The following is a 19,210-nucleotide window of genomic DNA, read 5'->3' on the forward strand; positions in this document are numbered from 1 at the left end:
CAAGCATAACACCAACTGTGAAGATGGCGCCAGACTGGGCAGTATTTCGTTCTGTTGTATACAGGGTTGCTGTGAGTTGGAACCAACCTGACAGCACCTGACAACAATAACATGCGCCAGGCACTGTTCTAAAAGCTTCCCTTCGAGGAAGTGTAGTATTAATCACATGTTACAAATGAGGAAACTGGAACAGTAGTTAAGTGACTTGCCCAAGGTCATGCAGCCAGTAAGCAGCAGAGCCAGGCAGCCTGGTTTGGCATTCTGTCCTTTCAGCCACTGTGCTACACTGCCTCGTTAGTACCCAAAGAGAAGTGCTCAGCAGGATCATCAGTATCCAAAAGGTAAGCAGTTCGGCTAGATTTCTGAATGAAAGAGCTCAACTTCAGAGGCAGTTTTAAGGCAAGAATGAAGGCTTGTAGCTTGCCAGTACTGACTGGTGGAAGCCTAGGGGCCTGGGGCAGTCACTCCTGGGGTCCAAATGCTGAGCCAAGAAACCCTCTGTCTAAGTGACACACAGTTTTTTGAGTTTTGGAGCAAAAAGTGCCCAAAAGAGATCACCTGGACCAACCACTCCACTCAGGGCTGCTGAGACCTGAAGAAGGGAGGGGACTTGGCCCAGGTCACCCAGTTGGTCAGTATCAGACCTGAGCTGGGGGCCTGCTCCTACCTTCCACTGTGTCCTGAGGGCCGATAACCTCTTGCCTCCTTTAAATGCAATGGTCACGTGGCTAAATGAGGGTCTGACAAAGCTGGGAGCATGCTCTGCCGCTCTGGCTAGCCCAGGCCCTGGCAGGTTACAAACGACATTTTAACCAAGGACATGCCAACTCTACTTTGTTGCCTTTGGGGACTTTTATCCTGCTCCACTTAAGCAGGTACTGTTGAGAATCCTGCCTTTCTAAACAAGGCCTAGAATACCAACATACCCATACACAGAGGCTCTTTTAGAGCACGGGGTAAATCAGAACTGACTAAATACACGGGGCTAGAGAACTGGGGGAACTGAATGACTCTGGGCATGGCCCTGACCTCTGAGGATATCTGCAGCTATGTCTGTAAAGCTAATGGCACCAATGTCTACAGGGCAGTGGTAATGAACTAGAAATCAGACATGACCAGTGGAGCACCAGGCACATGGCAGGTGCACAGTTAATGTCATTATCACCTCCATTCAGAGGGCTAATCATAACCCAGCCTGGGAGAGCAGACCCTCTGGCTGGGCACAATCCAATATGGGACACATTACTTCTATGAGTCTTCAATTTCCTTGTCAATAAAATGAGTTATGAAGATTAAATATCAAGGGCCTAGCTTCCTAAAGGAGGGGCACCCAAGGGGACCTTGAAGGGCAGGTAACATCTGGATCAGTAGAGAGGAGAAAACACGCAAGGCAGAAGTAAAAGCAAGAGCTAAGGCAAGAAGATTCAATAGAACAAGTAAGCACCCTGGGATACGAGGTGAACAGGAGGGTTATTCCTGGGTCTCACCTTAGGCCTAATAAGTCAGACTTTCTAGAGAAAGGCCTAGAAAGCTGTATGTTTAGAACCCTAAGTGATTCTAATGAATGGATAAATGTGGGAAACACTGTGGCCTAGAGGCATGAAGCGTGTGAGTTCCCCACAACCCAAGAGAGAAGGTGACCGGGAGAATGGCTTTATGTAAACAAGTGCTCAGAGCTCAGAAGTGATGGAGACAATAATGACAATAGGAGCAGCCGCTAATCTGTACTGAGCACTTACTGTGTATTAGGTCCTGTGCAAAATGCTTTATGTTGTTCGTTTTCAGTTAATTTTTACAACTCTATAAGGGAGATCTAATTTTTATTCACATTTACAGAATTAAGTGACTTGTTCAAGGTCACACTCTAGTCAGGAGTGGAGCCAGGATTCAAACTCAGGACTGCTGGATTCCAGAGCCCTTGCTCTTAACTGCAGCCTGGAGTGCCAGGGTCTAGGGCCACAGACCAGCAGGCACACTCTGCTCCTTTACAGCACAGTGTGGGATAAAGAACACAAGTTTGCACTCAGACTGAGATTTAAATCTTGGCTCTGAGACCCAGGTGAATCAATTAAATTTCTAGGCTCAGTTTTTTCCATTGCAAAATGGAGACAACATGGTGTTTCAAGGAACGAACGAAGTAATATATTTGTAAAGCACCAGTCTATGGCCTAGCACAGAGTATAAGTGCATGACAGATGTTAGCTTCGTTCTTCATGATGTCAAGTGCAGTTCGGGAATATTTAGTACTTATACTAAAATAAGTAACTGAAATAACCCCTCAGAAGACGGATGAGCTATAGGCACAAAGAAGTTAACTACAGTAGTACCTTGCAAAAATGACATAAATGGGGAGTAGTTAATAAATATATATGTAAATATACATACATTTTTTTATATATAATAAGGAGCCCTGGTGGCATGGTGGTTAAGAGCTCGGGTGCTAATCAAAAGGTCAGCAATTCAAATTCACCAGCCGCTCCTTGGAAACTCTATGGGGCAGTTCTACTCTGTCCTATGGCATCAGTATGAGTCAAAATTGACTTGACGGCAACAGGTTTGGTTTTATGTATATACAATAAATATACTTGCAGTTAAAAAATTTGCTTATGTAAACCATGAAACATTATTTTAAAAAAGGCTTGTGTAAACATAAACAAGAGTAACAACTCTGAAAATGACCATGAGAAAACATGTCTAGACAAGGGCTGAAAGCACAAAGTAATTGAAACATGTGATTTGTCAGATCAGTGGGGCTGAGTAAATTTTTCCTTTTGAAAATTCAGAATTCCAATAATAGTGCTAGAGCACCGGAAATAAAGAAAAAAAAAAAAAAGTAATCAGGTACTTGAAGGGCCAAGTAAACAGCAAGTGTCATGCTGTGTTTGGGCTGTTTTCTGGGGGCATGACCCTTGCAGGAAGGACCAGAGGGAGGGCATACCTTCTGTGTTCACCACAATGATTCCTTGCACGCCCTTCTGGCTCTGAAGTCTCTTCAGGGTTTCTTCCACCTCTGCCTGCAGAGAAACAGACCAAGGTTAGCAAGGGCCAGGTAGGCTGGATTAAGTCCCTAATACCCCAGCCAGATGAATCGCACATTTATCTTCGAACAATAAACAACACCCAGTCACCTAACAACTCCTCAAAGCTTCCAAGGGTTGTTTGAAGTGGTCCCTACATCACCACCAGCACCTAAAACATCTGCTTATACCTCCAGCATAGGGTAGGGGTGGTGCTCTAGGCCCAAGCCCACCAGGCACTGTTAAACGCTCCCTCCAACTATTTGGGAGCAGAATATAAATACCATTCCTAGGAGTATATACATATTCACGATTCACATTTGGTACAGTTGGTGGACAGAACTCCGATGATTTGAAAAAAATTCCAAACATTGTCTAACATGAAGGAGACACTTTGTCATTCATGGCCCAAACAGCACAACTGAAAACATTCCAAAGGAAGCAAAATGACCTCATGAGGACAGACTCAATGAATTAATAAGCTGGTATCTGAGATACTGTGACACATGGCATGCAGCCCCAGGAAATGTGCCTTGGGAAGGGGCTGAGAATCCTGATTTTCCAGAAACTAATCAGTGTGGGATACTCTGAAACATGGAATTTGTAAACAGAGGTGACAATCAGATGTTTGGGTTCCTCACCCTGCCACACAAGGCCTTCTACGTTACCTGTTATATTTCCCGCCATTCTCCATCCACATGTCCAGACTTCCCTGCCCCATATCTTTCATACCGTACAAGGCCTCTTCTCTACTGAAATGTAACACATTCTTCTATACTATATAAGACATCGCCTCCTCCATGAAGCCTTTACAGATCTCCAACTCAATGGAATTTCTGTTCACCTCTGACTCCCCGAACCTTGGCTGCACTCTCTGGGACATGTATTAGGTACTGTGTTACAGCCTCCACAGTGGTCTGCAGAGTAGGGGCTCAACAAATAGCTGTTTAACCGAAATAGGCCTAACCCCTTCTATGGATGGAAACTGGCCTTGAAGTTTGCTTGTTCAGGAAGGCCCCCTCTAGATTGGCCCAGAATCCAGCCAGAAGCTCCTCAAAGGCTGAGAGTCAGACTCCATTGGGAACAGAGGCTCTGTTCACCAAAAGTGGTTCCCCACCCCCAGGGGCTACTAATGAGTTGACCCAGGGGGAGGGACTCCTAAACAGTGGGTAGATATGGCACAATGAATTGTTTTTTCTGGAGGGCACAAGGCTGACAATCCAGTCACCACCACCCATTCCCCAGTGATGTAAGAATACTGTCAAATGCTGGTTGTTGTTGTATGTCGTCAAGTTGATTCCTACTTATAGGAACCTGTCATAGATTGAATTACATGCCCCCAAAAATGTGTGTGTCAACTTGGTTAGGCCATGATTCCTAGTACAGTGTGGCTGTCCTCCATTTTGTGATTGTAATTTTATGTTAAGAAGACTAGGGTGGGATTGTAACACCACCCTTACTTAGGTCACCTTCCTGATCAGACATAGTTTCCCTGGGGTGTGGCCTGCACCATCTTTTATCTCTCAAGAGATAAAAGGACAGGGAAGCAAACAGAGAGTAGGGGACCTCATACCACCAAGAAAACAGCACTGGGAGCAGAGCATGTGCTTTGGCCCTGGGGTCCCTGTGCCTGAGAAGCTCCTCGACCAGGGGAAGACTGAGGACAAAGACCTTCCTCCAGCACTGACAGAGAAAGCCTTCCCTGGAGCTGAGGCCCTGAATTTAGACTTGTAACCTACTAGACTGTGAGAGAATAAATTTCTCTTTGTTAAAGCCATCCATCTGTGGTACCTGTTACAGCAGCACTACATGACTAAGACAGGTCCCTATATGACAGAGTAGAACTGCCCCATAGGATTTCCTAGGTTATAATCTCTAGCAGAGCAGGGAAGGGCAAACAGGTTTCTCCTACAAAATGGCAAATAGTCTGGCACTTTCAAAATCTGCAGCCTGGGCAGGCCAGGCTTGTAGATGTGAGAGTATAATACAGTGGGTGAGACGTGAATGAGATAATTCATTCAACAGACTTTCACTTAGCTCCTACTATGTGTCAAGTGCTATTCTGGGGATGGGGGCTGAGAGGTAAAGAGGACAGTGGTCAATACTATACATCCCCTCCTTGAAATTCATCCTAAGCAAATAATCCAAAACAATGAAAAGGACAAACACGCTGACATCTGCAACATCAAAAGGAAGAAAGAACTAAAAACACCCAACACTCAGGGAAAAGGCCAAGTAACTATGGAACATCCACTCACAGGAGTACGATGCATACATGAACAACAATGATTAACTCAAGCTGTAACAGGAAGGGTTCATAACCAGTGAAAACAGCAGAACGTAAAAATAAAGAGTCTGATGACTGAAACTGTGTGAAAACAAGAGGGCTAGATGAGATTATGAAAAAAAAAAACCACATTAAGAGCAGGAAATTAGAGATAAGGTTTTCTTTTTTTCAAAAAAGGTCTGTTTAATATATTGTTTCTATTTAAAAATGTTTATTTCTTTTTGAAAATATCATTTCTATTTACTTTTTTAAAAACTCCTTTCTGTACCTATCCAAGAGAGAAGTCTTGGGTGTGGGGGCCATAGCTCTGATACACTCAACATTATAAGAATAGGTAAAAATAACTGGGATGACAATATAGGACAGCTCGAACAATCTGCAATCAACCCAGGAAGAAAAGCGGAAAGAAAGCAAAAACAAAGATGTCAGAAACTAGGTCCACAATATTTGCCAGAGGTTGGAGGATGGGGCTGGAATGAAAAAGATGAAATTGCAAAAGACTGTTCTTCATTCAGTAACTATGTGAGCACCTCCTATGTGCCAGATGCTGTTTTAGACCTGGGAATGCTAACAAAAACCCCTGCCCTTATGAAGCTGACATTCCCAGGGCAGGGGGAGGCAGTCAGACATTAAACCACCAAAAAAAACCAAGTAAAGTCAACGTCAGATATAGTAGGAAAGGGGGATCTAGGATGCAGAGGCTGATGGCAATTTTATTTATTGTGCTTTAAGTGAAAGTTTACAAATCAAGTCAGTCTCTCACAAAAAGTCATACACACCCCACCATGCACTCCCAGCTGCTCTCCCCTTAAGGAGACAGCACCTTCCTCCTCTCTACCTTGTGTTTCCCGTGTCCATTCAGCCAGCTCCTGTCCCCCTCTTCCTTCTCATCTCACCACCAGACAGGAGTCGTCCACATAGTCTCATGTGGCTACTTGAACCACGAAGTTCACTCCTCACCAGCATCATTGTCTATCTTATACTCCAGGCCAATCCCTGTCTACATGTAGAGTTGGTTTCCAAATGGTTCCAATCTTGGGCCATCAAAGGGTCCAGGGACCACGACCGTCAGGGTCCTTCCGGTCTCAGACGATTAAGCCTGGTCTTTTTATGAGAATTTAAGATCTGCATCCCACTGTTCTCCTTCTCTGTTGTGTTCCCTGTCAGGGCAGTGATCGGTGGTAGCTGGGCACCATCTAGTGCTTCTGGTCTCAGGCTGATGGAGTCCCTGGTTTATGTGGCCCTTTCTGTCTCTTGGGCTCATATTTACCTTGTGTCTTTAGTGTTCTTCAGTCTCCTTTGCTCCAGATGGGTTGAGACCAATTGATGTACCTTAGATGGCTGCTTGCTAGTGTTTAAGACCCCAGACGTCTTTCACCAAAGTGGAATGCCGAACATTTTCTTAATATATTTTGTTAGACCAATTGACCTAGATGTCCCCTGAAACCATGGTCCCCAGACCTCCATTCCTGCTCATCTGGCCTTCGAAGCTTTTCGTTGTATTCAGGAAGCTGATGGCAATTTTAAATAAGGTGGTCAGGAAAGACCTTACTAAGTGATATTTAAGTAGATGTCTGAAGGAAATGAAGGAGCCAGCCACATGGATTTCTGGAGACAGGGCTCCAGATATCAGGAAGAGCAAGTATAAAAAGCCCTGAGGTGGGAATGTGTCTGGCATGTTCAAGGAAAAGCAAGGTAGTGTATGTAGCTGAAGTGCAGTGAGCAAGGGGAAGACTGGTGGGTGGTGAAGTTATAGAGGTAGCCAGGATTAGACTATAGTGGGCCTGGTATACCACAATAATGATTTTGGTGTTTACTGGGAATGAGATGGAAAGCCACTGACAGGTTTTGAGGTGAGGAATGACATGATGTTTCAAAAGGATCGCTCCGGCTGCTGTGTGGAAAATGGACTGTAGGGGGGCAACACAGCCTGCAGTGAGCCCTGGGCTCCAGCCCCAGCCTTGGCATGTGCTATTCCCTCCTTCTGGAGGAAGCATTCTTCTCTCCTTCACTCACTGCTTGGTGTGGCTAACTCCCTACTCTTTGGACTCAGCTCATGAGCTTCCTGTGGGTACCCTTCTCTAACACCTGCTCCTTTTCTGGGCACCCACAGAGCCTCACCTTCACAGCACCTATCACAATGGAGTAGAACTGTCAGTTTCACATCTGTACATGGAAGCATTACAGACATAGTACATGGCCCAGGATAGGCTCAATAAATAAAGAATAAACAGCATTTTGGCAACTTGGCCTTAGAGTACCCAGTGTGAAAAAGAGCTAGGGTTTAAAACCAAAAACCAAACCCACTGCCATCGAGTCGATTCCAACTCATAGCCATCCTACAGGACAGAGTAGAACTGCCCCATAGAGTTTCCAAGGAGCGCCTGGCAGATGTGAACTGCCAACTCCTTGGTTAGCAGCTGTAGCACTTAACCACTACGCCACTAGGGTTTCCAAGCTAGGGTTTAGGTGCTCGGAAATTTCATGAAAACCAGCCAATGAGATCTGGCTGCTTAAAAGTAAACATGCATAAACTAACAAACGGCGGACACACAAGTATATGTTAATCTACTCAGTACCTATGTGGATCAGACACTGGGATGAATGCTTTCAGACACATCTCTTGTTTGAACCTCTCGTTTACCTTCCATGGTTAATATGATCTCCATTTATAGAAGAGGAAACTAAAGTTCAGAAAGGAGGAGAGTTTTGTTCAAGGATACTTAGCAGATCAAGAGAAGAGCTTGGTATACTAGTGACCCAGCTATAGTGGCTATACTATGATGAGGTCCTTGCCCACAGAGAACTCACATTCTGGTGGAAGAGATCATCAAAAAACGAATGAACGAACAAGATTCACGGAGGGTACAGAGCCAGGGCTAGGGGGATGAAATGCTACTTTGGTAGTGTGGTCAGCAACATCTGCAGAGGTTATCTTTAAGCCAAGAAATAAATAATGAGGAAGAAAAGCACTCCAGGTAACCAAGGGAAAGCAAAGGCAGTGAAGTAGGAACAAATTCGGCATGTTCAAGCAACAGAAAGATGACCAGTATTTCCAAGTTTTTTGAGAATTTGCTAATCTGATAATTTGCAAAAAATAATTAAAACTCAACATTCTTTAAGTTTTAGAAGTCATTAGTAAAGTTGAAATGGGATTAATTGACTGCTGCATCTCTTGAGTATTTTGATTTTTCTACAAATCTTGTTGATTTGCAAACACTCTTTATGTTAGGTATATTAGACTTTTGTCCATCATATAAATTATACTTCCCCCAGTTACTTCTCATTTAACTTTGATGTTTCTAACAAACAAACAAACAAAAAAAAACCCAGATCAAGCACATTGCCATCAATTCTGACTCATAGTGACCCTACAGGACAGAGTAGAACTGCCCCATAGGGTTTCCAAGGAGTGGATGGTGGATTCGAACAAGAAGTATAAATTTTTTATGTAGTCAGATTTAATACATTTTTTTTTCCTGCAAGACCAGAGAATAGCTTCTTGAACCTGACCCCAACCTGTAGGATGGGCCAGGCCTGTGTGAGTCAGGGCTAGGAGGTCTGAAGGACTCTCCAGGTGGTACAGAGCTCCAACTACCTGTCTGGATCCAGGAGAAACTGCTTAAAAGAAACCTGAAGCTTAGCCCTAAAGGAGCCAAGAAAGGGAAAATAAAATGTTGCCAAAAAGCCACAAGCTGTAACTAGGACATCTCTGGATGCAAAAGGACAGTCCTTCTCAGGCACCCTGCTCAGGCAATCTCAGTCTCAAGGCCTGTCATCCCTGTAGTTCTAGCCAACTAGTACCGGATATGCAGCTCCACAGGGCCAGCTCACATCTCAACTTCCTCTCCTTTTCCCAGAGTGGACCCAACTGGTAACCTCAGCATCCTGGGTCTTCAGTACTATTCACACTGGTGTCTCAGCATCAGGAAAGGAGACAAAGCTTCTGAGTTATCTAGTTCCCAACTGCATGCTGTGACAGATGGAAAAATAAGTAGCAATAAAACTCAAGGATTATTTACGGGCTTCCTGCAGGAAGAGTAACGATCTGAAGCAAATGACTTACTAAGTAACTGTGACCAATATGGCTACTAAACATAATACTTGTAAAACTAATGCAAAACAGAAATCATCAAATAGGACAGAAAAGCATTTGCATTAAATGTGATGAAAGAGTAATTCCAAAAGCATCACATAAAATGAACAAGAAAAACAGCAATCTCCAATAGGTAAGTGGGCAAAAAGGGCACTAGTAGAAAATACACCTAAGAGAAATTCCAAACGTATAGAAAATTTTTCAGTTTCCTGTAAATTAAAAAATAAAAAATTATAGCATTTCTGTGGTATCTTTTTAAATACTGGCAGTGTTATGGTACAAGGGCAATAAAGGCATACCTCATTTTATTGTGCTTCATAAATATTATGTTTTCCACAAATTGAAGGTTCGTGGCAACCCTGCGTTGAGCAAGTCTATCGGCGCCATTTTTCCAACAGCATGTGCTCATTTCATGCCTCTATGTTACAAATTAGTAATCTCAAAATATTTCAAACTTTTCCATTATTTTATCTGCTATGGTGATCTGTGATCAGTGATCTCTGATGTTCCCATTGTAATTGTTTTGGGGTGCCACGAACCACGCCCATATAAGACGGCGTACATAATCAATAAATGTGTGTATTCTGACTGCTCCACTGACCGGCTCTACCCATCTCTCTCTCTCTCCTAGGGCCTGCCTATTCTCTGAGACACAATACTGAAGTTAGGCCAATTAATAACCCTACAGTTGTCTCAAAGTGTTCAAGTGAAAGGAAAAGTCAAATGTCTCTCACTTTAAATAAAAAGGCAGAAATGATTAAGCTTAGTGAGGAAGGCATGTTGAAATCTAAGACAGGTCGAAAGCTAGGCCTCTTAATGCCAGTTAGCCAAGTCGCGAATGCAAAGGAAAAATTCTTGAAGGAAATTAAAGTGCTACTCTAGTGAACACACAAATGATAAGACGACGAAAGAGCCTTATTGCTGATATGGAGAAAGTTTTAGTGGTCTGGATAGAAAATCAAACCAGTCACTACATTCCCTTAAGCCAAAGCCTAATCCAGAGCAAGGCCCTAACTTTCTTCAATTCTTTCCAAGCTGAGAGAGGTAAGAAAGCTGCGGAAGGAAAGTCTGACGCTAGCAAAGGTTGGCTCACAAGGTTTAAGGAAATAAGCCGTCTCCGTCACATAAAAGAGCAAGGTGAAGCAGCAAATGCTGATGTAGAAGCCGCAGCAAGTTACCCAGAAGCTCTAGCTGAGGTAACTGATGAAGGGGCTCCACTGAACCGCAGGTTTCAAACGCAGAGGCAGCGGCCTTGTATTTGAAGAAGATGCCATCGCTTTCATAGCTAGAGAGGAGAAGTCAACGCCTGGCTTTGAACCTTCAAAGGACAGGCTGACTTTCTCTTTAGGCACTAAAGTAGCTAGTGACTTTAAGTTGAAGCCAGTGCTCATTTACCGTTCTGAAAATCCTACGGCCCGTAAGAATTATCCTAAACCTACTCTGCCTGTGCTCTATAAATGTAACAACAAACCCTGGATGACAGAACGTACGTTTACAACATGGTTTACTGAATATTTTAAGTCCACCATTGACACCTACTGCTCAGAAAAAAAGATTCCTTTCAAAATATTACTGCTCATTGACAACGGCCCTGGTCACCCAAGAGCTCTGATGGAGATCTACAAGGAGATCAGCGTTGTTTTCATGCCTGCTAACACAACACCCGTTCTACAGCCTAGGGATCAAGGAGTAATTTTGACTTTCAGGTCTTATTATTTAAGAAATACATTTCCTAAGGCTGTAGATGCCACAGACAGTGATTCCTCTGCTGAATCTGGGCAAAGTAAACTGCAAACCTTCTGGAAGGGATTCGCCATTGTAGACGCCATTAAGAACATTCATGGTTCATGAGAGGAGGTCAAAATATCAACATTAACAGGAGTTTGAAAGAAATTGATTCCAATTCTCACGGATGACTTTTAGTGGTTCAAGACTTCAGTGGAGGAAGTGACTGCAGATGTGGTGGCAACAGCCAGAGAACTAGAATTAGAAGTGGAGCCTGAAGATGTGACTGAATTGCTGCCACCTCACGATAAAACTTTAATCGATGAGGAGCTGCTTCTTACGGATGAGCAAAGAAAGTGGCTTCTTGAGATGGAATCTACTCTGGAGAAGATGCTGGGAACACTGTTGAAATGACAACAAGGGATTTAGAATATTTCATAAATTTAGTTGATAAAGCAGCAGCAGGTTTGAGAGGACTGACTCCAATTTTGAAAGAAGTTCTACTGTGGGTAAAATGCTATCAAACAGCATCGCGTGCTATAGAGAAATCGTTCATGAAAGGAAGAGCCAACTGATGCTGCAACCTTCATTGTTGTCTTATTTTAAGAAACTGACACAGCCATGCCAACCTTCAGCAACTACCACCCCGATCAGTCAGCATCCATCAACACCAAGCCAAGGCCCTCCATCAGCAAAAAGATTACAACTCACTGACGGCTCAGATGACGGTTAGCATTTTTTAGCAATAGAGTATTTTTTAATTAAGATATGTAGGTTTTTTTTTTTACATAATGCTACTGCACATTTAACAGACTACAGGATAGTGTAAATATAACTTTTATATGCCCTGGGAAACCAAAATATTTGTGACTCACTTTATTGCAATATTTGCTTTATTGCAGTGGTCTGTGACCAAACCTACAATATCTCTGAGGTATGCTTGTACAACTTTTTGGGACAACGTATTGCAGGAGCCATAAAAATGTAGATCCTTTTGTCTCAGAAATTCTTTTCCTGAGAATTTATCCTAAGGAAATAATCCAGTAACTTGGGGGGAAAAAAAAATACACAGCCATTCACCACAGCATTATCGCTACTAATGAAAAACTGGAAACAACCCAAATGTATAAGCAAATCATAATATAACTCTGTCACGGACTATTATGTAGTCACTAAAAATCATTCTTCGTGAAAACAATAGAGCAACAAAGTTAAATGTTTTTGAGACATTAGAAACTTACTGTGTACACCCTGAAAAATATGTACGTGAACAAAGGAGAACATACAAAGAAGAAAATAGCTGTTGTTTAGTGAAGTAAAACTGGATGAGAATTAGAGATGCATTTCATATCATCATTCTAAAGGACAATTTGGCGATTTCTATCAAAACGTAAAATATGCATGCCAGAAGTATCACTTTAAGGAACTCTTCCTACATAAACACTAGCATGAGTACAAAAAAGACAAGAACAGTCATTAAGCACTGTCTGGAGTAAAATACTGTAAATGACCTAAATGTACACACTGCAATAAGCAGGGCTGAGCAGAACTCCCCATAACGTTTCCAAGGTTGTAATCTTTTGCAAAAGCAGACTGCCACATCCTTCTCCTGTGCAGTGGCTGTTGGGTTCAAACTGCTAACCTTTTGCTTAACAGTCAAGCATTTTAATCACTGTTCCACCAAGGCTCATGTACTGCAATACAGTCCTTAAAAAGAATGAAGTAAATCTGTATATAATGACATGGAAAAGTGTCCGATATTTTTAAATGAACACAGCAAGTTGCAGAACAAAACCTATACATATAGCCTGAAGTAAACTTAATGTGTACTAATATGTAATAAACAGTTCCTACATACATGTGATTATGCATCAAAAAAGTCTGAAAGAAAACGAAGTAAAATTATCTATATTTACAGCTGATATGATCCTATATACAGAAAATCCCAAAGAGTCCATAAGAAAACTTCTAAAGCTAATAGAAGAAGTCAGCAAAGTTGCAAAGTACAAGGTCAACAAACAAAAATCAGTTGGGTTCCTATACATTAGCAATGAGAAATCTGAAAGGGAAATTAGGGAAACAATTTCATTTACAAATAGCATCTAAGAGAATAAAAAAAAAAAAAATTTTTTTTTTTTTTTTAATACCTAGGGATAAATCTAACTAGGGACGTGAAGGATTTATACAATGAAAACTATAAAGCATGCTGAAATAGATTAAAGAAGACTTAAATAAACGGGAAGATGTTTCATGTTCATGGATTGGAAGGCTTAATATTGTTAAGATGTCAGTATTACCCAAAGCAATCTACAGATTCAATGCAATCTCTATCAAAATTACAACAGCCTTCTTCACAGAAGTAGAAAAACCAATCCTCAATTTTATATGGAATGGCAAGCTAAAGCACTGTTGAAGGAGAGGAACCACACTTCCTGATTTTAAAACATACTACATACCTATGGTAATCAAAACAGCCTGGTACTGGTATAACAACAGATACATAAATCAATGGAAAAAAATTGAGAGTCCAGAAATAAACCTGACCATCTACGGTCAACTGATTTTTGATGAGGGCGCTAGGTCCATTCAATGGGGAAAGAAGAGTCTCTTCAATAAATGGTCCTGGGAAAACTGGATTTACACATGCAGAAAAATGAAACAGGATCCATGCCTCATACCATACACAAAAACAAATTCAAAATGGATTAAGGATCTAAATATGCAAATAAAAAACAAAATTCTTAGAAGAACGTGCAGAGGCAATGCTGTCAGGCATAGCTTTCAACAATGGTTTATCTAATATAAGAACAAATGCACAAACAACAAAAGACAAAATCAATAAATGAGACTTCGTAAAAATTTTGTTCATCAAAGATTTTACCAAAAAAGTGAAAAGACAAGCTACCATCTGGGAGAATATTTTCAGAAACCATTCATCTGACAAGAATAACCAAAATATACATAAAACTTTGAAAACTGAACAACAAAAAGACAAATAACCCAGACATAAGATGGGCAAAGGACTTGAATAGGCATTTCACCAAAGAGGACATTCAAATGGCCACCAAACACATGAAAAGATGCTGTGTCATGATGCTCAGAGAAATGCAAATCAAAACCACAATGAGATACCGTTTCATTCCCACTAGAATGGCTAAAACACACACACACACACACAGAAAATAACAAACGTTGGTCAGAAAGTGGGAAAATTGGAACCCTTATCCACTGCTGGTGGGATTGCAAAATGGTACAGACGTTGTGGAAAACAGTGTGGCAGTTCCTCAAAAAACGAAAAATAGAATGACCATCTTGTTGCCTTCAAGTCGATTCCAACTCATAGCAACCCTATAGAGCCAAGTAGAACTACTCCACAGGGTTTCCAAGAAGCAGCTGGTGGTCCTGAACTGCCTACCTTTTGGTTAACAGCCCAGCTCATAACCACTGCACCACTGGAGCTCCAGAACTACCATATGACCCAGCAATTCTACTCCTGGGCATATACCCAAAAGACCTGAAAGCAGAGACTCAAAAAGAGACTTGTATACCAACGTTCCTTGCAGCAGTACTCACAACAGCCAGAAGGTGGAAACAACCTAAATGTCCGTAAACAGATGAGTAGATTAAATGTGATCCAATCATACAATGGAATACTACTCAGCCAGTAGGAGAAATGATCTCTTGATACATGCTATAGTATGGCTGGAGCTTGAAGATATTATGCTGAACAAAATAAGCCAATCCCAAAAGGACAAATATTGTATGACCTCACTTATACAGAAAAGGGAAACGAGACCGAGGTTTATTAGTGGTTCCAGGGGTGGGAGGGAGTGGGAAAAGGGGGGCTAATGGTGATGGAAAAATTGCATTAAGGGTTGAGTTGCACAGTAGATTGCTTTAACTGCTGTCAGTTAGTTGTACACCTGTAAAAAGTTGAATTGGCTATTAAGAAAACATTCTGCATCCCACCTTGAAGAGTGGCGTTTGGGGTCTTAAATGCTAGCAAGCAGCCATCTAAGATGCATCAATCGGTCTCAAGCCACCTGGAGCAAAGGAGAATGAAGAACACGAAGCACACAAGGTAATTACAAGCCCAAGAGACAGAAAGGGCCACATGAACCAGCAACTACATCATCCTGAGACCAGAAAAACTAGATGGTGCCCGGCCACAACCGATGACTGCCCTGATGGGGAACACAACAGAGAACCCCTGAGGGAGCAGGAGAGCAGTGGGATGCAGACCCCAAATTCTCATTAAGAACAGACTTAATGGTCTGAGACTAGAAGGACCCCAGAGGTCACGGCCCCCAGACCTTCTGTTGGCCCAGGACAGGAACCGTTCCCAAAGCCAACTCTTCAGACATGGATTGGACTGGACAATGGGTTGGCGAGGGATGCTGGTGAGGAGTGAGCTTCTTGGATCAGGTGGACACTTGAGACTATGCTGGAATCTCCTGCCTGAAGGAGAGATGAGAGGGTGGAGGGGGTTAGAAGCTGGCGAAATGGACATGAACAGAGAGTGGAGGGAAAAAGCGAGCTGTCTCATTAGGGGGAGAGTAATTGGGAGTGTGTAGCAAAGTGTATATGGGTTTTTGTGTGAGAGACTGACTTAATTTGTAAACTTTCACTTAAAGCACAATAAAAATTATTTAAAAAAAAAAAGTTGAATTGGCAAAAATTGTGTGACATTTACAACAATTACCAAAAAAACAGTAATCTGCTGAGGCTGCTTATGTATAGCTAAACACTTTATGAGATCTGGTTACTTCGTTTGGCAGTTTAAGGTCATGTTTTCATGGGACATCCCAGTTAACTGGCCTAATCACGTGTTCAGTGCTTCTGTTCAACCTTCTAGTTGTTGTGTAGTGCCTGGGGTCTTTAAAAGCTTACTAGCGTCCATCCAATGCACAATAATTGGTCTCTACCTGCAGCAACCGAGGAAGAGAGTCAGTAATAGGTGGAGAAGAGGATATGCAATGTGTGGCTAATTGCCTCCACGAACAACTTGCCTCCTTTGCCATGAGACCAGAAGAACTCGATAGTGTCCGGCTACCATTAGCGAACATTTTGATAAAAAAAAATTCCATTGACTCTAGACATCTGCACATGGAGAATGGATAAACCCCTTAAACCAAAAATATTCCCTGAAGTCATCTTTAAACCAAACAATAGTTTAGCTTTATTAGTAACAAAGGCCTGCCTTGAGCATTATGCTCTTTTAAGAACTATCTATATGTGGTCAAATTGACAACAGCAACTGTAAAGATTATAGATAGGAACCTTAGGGGGCAGTGAGTTTATGTTAATGAGGGAGGAACAGCTCAGGAGAATAATGGTTGAAAAACTCGAAGAATGTAATCAATGTCACTAAATTGTACAAGTAGAAACTGTTGAAGTGATGTATGTTTTGCCGTGTATATTCCCAACAACGACAATAAAATAAATAAAATTTAGGGGAAAAATAAAATCTGAAAGAAAACATACAAAACTGCCAAGAGTAGTTACCTTGAAGGAGAGAGCTGGGGAATATATAAACTTTCTATGTTATACACTTTGGTACTGCTAGAATTTTTAAAAATACGTATGTACACACGTATTGTAAACGCACAACCGCATGGTATATACGCTGTAGAAAGCTACCATTTGTTAAGAAAAAAACGGGGCATATACAGGTACAGATATACAAGAAACTAACAATGACTGTTTCTCAAGAAGGAAACTGAGACTGAGGGTCAGGGTTGGGAGATATTTATTTTCTTCTATATATATATACACACACACATCTTAATACTACATGCAAGTACTACCTGTAAAAAATAAAATTTTTTAGTTTCAAAAGTGATGTGAAAGATAAGGTTACATATATTTAAAGATTATTACATATCTTTAACGATGTGCAGACATTCTTTGTGGTGTAATAATAAATGAAAGAAAGCAGGAGCCACAACTGCATATTTAGTAGGAGCTAAACTACACAAAAAAAAAAAAAAAAATTTTTTTTTTTTTGAACTACATAAAGCAAAAATTGAAGAGAAAAAGCCTAATTGTAAGTGGTTGCCTCGAGGTGATGGGCTGGTTTTCTTTTTCGAAAACTTTATAAAAAGCTTTAAATTCTTAAATAAAATGTTTGACAAGTACAACATCTAACAGCCAAAAGGTCTTTTCAAGTCTTTTACAAATTGTGAGCGTTAAAAACAAACAAAAAACCTGTGACGGGTGGCGCTTCCAGCCAGCAAGGCAGCCGGCTTTGGGATTCCGAAGGGTGGTCCCCCCGTTTGCGACTCACACCACGTTCCGGCAGCTCGAAAGCCACACGCCTACAGAAACGCGATTCGTAGTGTGGTGCAGGGCGGGGAAAGAGCCAAGCTCCTCGGGTTCAAATCCAGTTCCACCTTCACTGGGACAAGGCTCTTCACCTCACGGGGTTTTAGACTCCAAATACGTAAAACGGGGATAACGGTGGTACCTACCTCACCGGGCTGTGGTGAGAATGAAAGATACGTAAAGCACGCAGCAGTGCCTCATACACGTTAATCTCCCAGGAAACGTTATCGTTATCGCCCACCAAGGCCCAGGACGCCGCGACGCTGGCGCCGTGGGCCGGCCGGGACCCTCAGTCGGTTCCTCGCCTCGGCACAAGCTCCTGCTTCCGGTCCCAGGTGCAGCGGGATCCGGCGGCCCCACCTCGGTTCCCTGGGCCCCGGTTCCGAGGCCCGTGCCCAGGGTTCCGCCCTCCAATCAGGCCTAGCCCGACCTCGCCCAGCCCCGCGGGATCCCCGCCCAGCGCCGTAAGACCCCTTGAGGATGAGAGGCCGAGCGCTGGGTGGTGGGCGGCCGTGGTCGACTAGCTTCCAGCCCCCAGGTGCAAGCCCCTGGATGGAGTACACTCACCATCTCGGACCGATCAGGTAGCTCCGCGTCCCCCGCCCTCAGCCCAGTCCCGGTGCCTTCCCGCGCCTGCGCATAGCTTCCAGTGAAAACAGACTGCTCCGACAGCCTATCAGAGCCAGCGCGGGGCGGGTGGGCAGGTGGGCGGACCTTAGCAGGCTCTCCCAGGGCTCGTGGAGAATTTGCCTTACGCTGTCCGAAAGCGAAAAACAAAGGAGAGCTTTAGCAGTGGAAAATTCCCAGCTCCGGCATTGCCGAAATGATGCAGGTTCGCGGAAGAGGCTTTTAAACTCTCGACTGAGGTCCCAGCTGGCTCAGGAACCTCTAGGGTGGAGGGTGGTGGGCGAGGTGAGGCGGATGCTGAGATCTTTGCAAATATATTGAGTCGCGAAGCCAAAATGCGCCTAAGACACAGCCTGGGATTAGGGCCAGAGTCAGGCGTCTCTGGGGGCCCTGAGCGATCCCCTTGGGAATTTTCCGTGTAGGATCTGAGACAAAGTGGTTAGGACTAGCCTGGGAGTCCACAGGCTTTGGACTCTGAGCTCAGCCTCACCCTTGTTTTTACCGTGGAGAAGCCTCTTCACGTCTCTGTGCTGTCTCATTTTCTCAGCTTTAAACGGGGATCCTTCCTCCCAGAGCCCTATGGTGGCTCGTTTTCCCTCTTTAACCTTTCACTCTCGCAGGCCGCAGAAACTTCTGGCTCCTCTAGCAGGAAATAACTAAAATACTGTCATTTAGTAAAGTACTGTGCATTATCTCCAGTAGCTACAGCACAGTGAGAATCAACATCCCCACTTGTGTATACGTTTCTTTGAAGCACTGGAACCTGCTGAATTCAACATCTTATCTAATTCCAAATTTTCATTCCACTACAGCCTCTCCACATGAGGACTTCGTGCTCTTCCTTCCAGGGGTGTCTGCATATTAAGAAGATTGGATAGTGACTTTACAGTGATGAAACCTGTTAAGATACCATCTTAACCAGTGGATCATCACTGGTAGCTGGACATATCAGAATCATGTGCCCCTGATATATGATTTGCTTAGAAGGGTATGTCACCTCTGTTACTTTTCACAAAAATTCATGGCCTTAACCATGGAAAAACATCAAACTCAAACTGAGGACCTGACCAGTAATCTTTAAAAATGTCAAGGTCACTACTTTAGGTGAAGGGAAAGACAACATTCAATACAGGG

The 19,210-nt window shown here is 42.9% G+C and overlaps 1 protein-coding gene across 1 annotated transcript in view; it reads right to left on the reverse strand.

Moving 5' to 3' along the window:
• The window catches only part of DYNLRB1 (dynein light chain roadblock-type 1), a 30,409-nt gene extending 12,267 nt beyond the window's left edge, over positions 1–18,142 (reverse strand). The window contains exons 1-2 of the mRNA XM_049869004.1: positions 18,017–18,142; positions 2,939–3,014 (exon numbers count right to left, since the gene is read on the reverse strand). Coding sequence (XP_049724961.1) covers positions 2,939–3,014; positions 18,017–18,019 — 79 coding nt within the window. The 5' untranslated portion in view covers positions 18,020–18,142. The remainder of the gene's footprint in view (positions 1–2,938; positions 3,015–18,016) is intronic.
• Positions 18,143–19,210: the final 1,068 nt, after the last annotated feature.

This window comes from Elephas maximus, chromosome 25 (assembly GCF_024166365.1).
Source record: "Elephas maximus indicus isolate mEleMax1 chromosome 25, mEleMax1 primary haplotype, whole genome shotgun sequence".
Lineage (NCBI taxonomy): Eukaryota > Metazoa > Chordata > Mammalia > Proboscidea > Elephantidae > Elephas > Elephas maximus.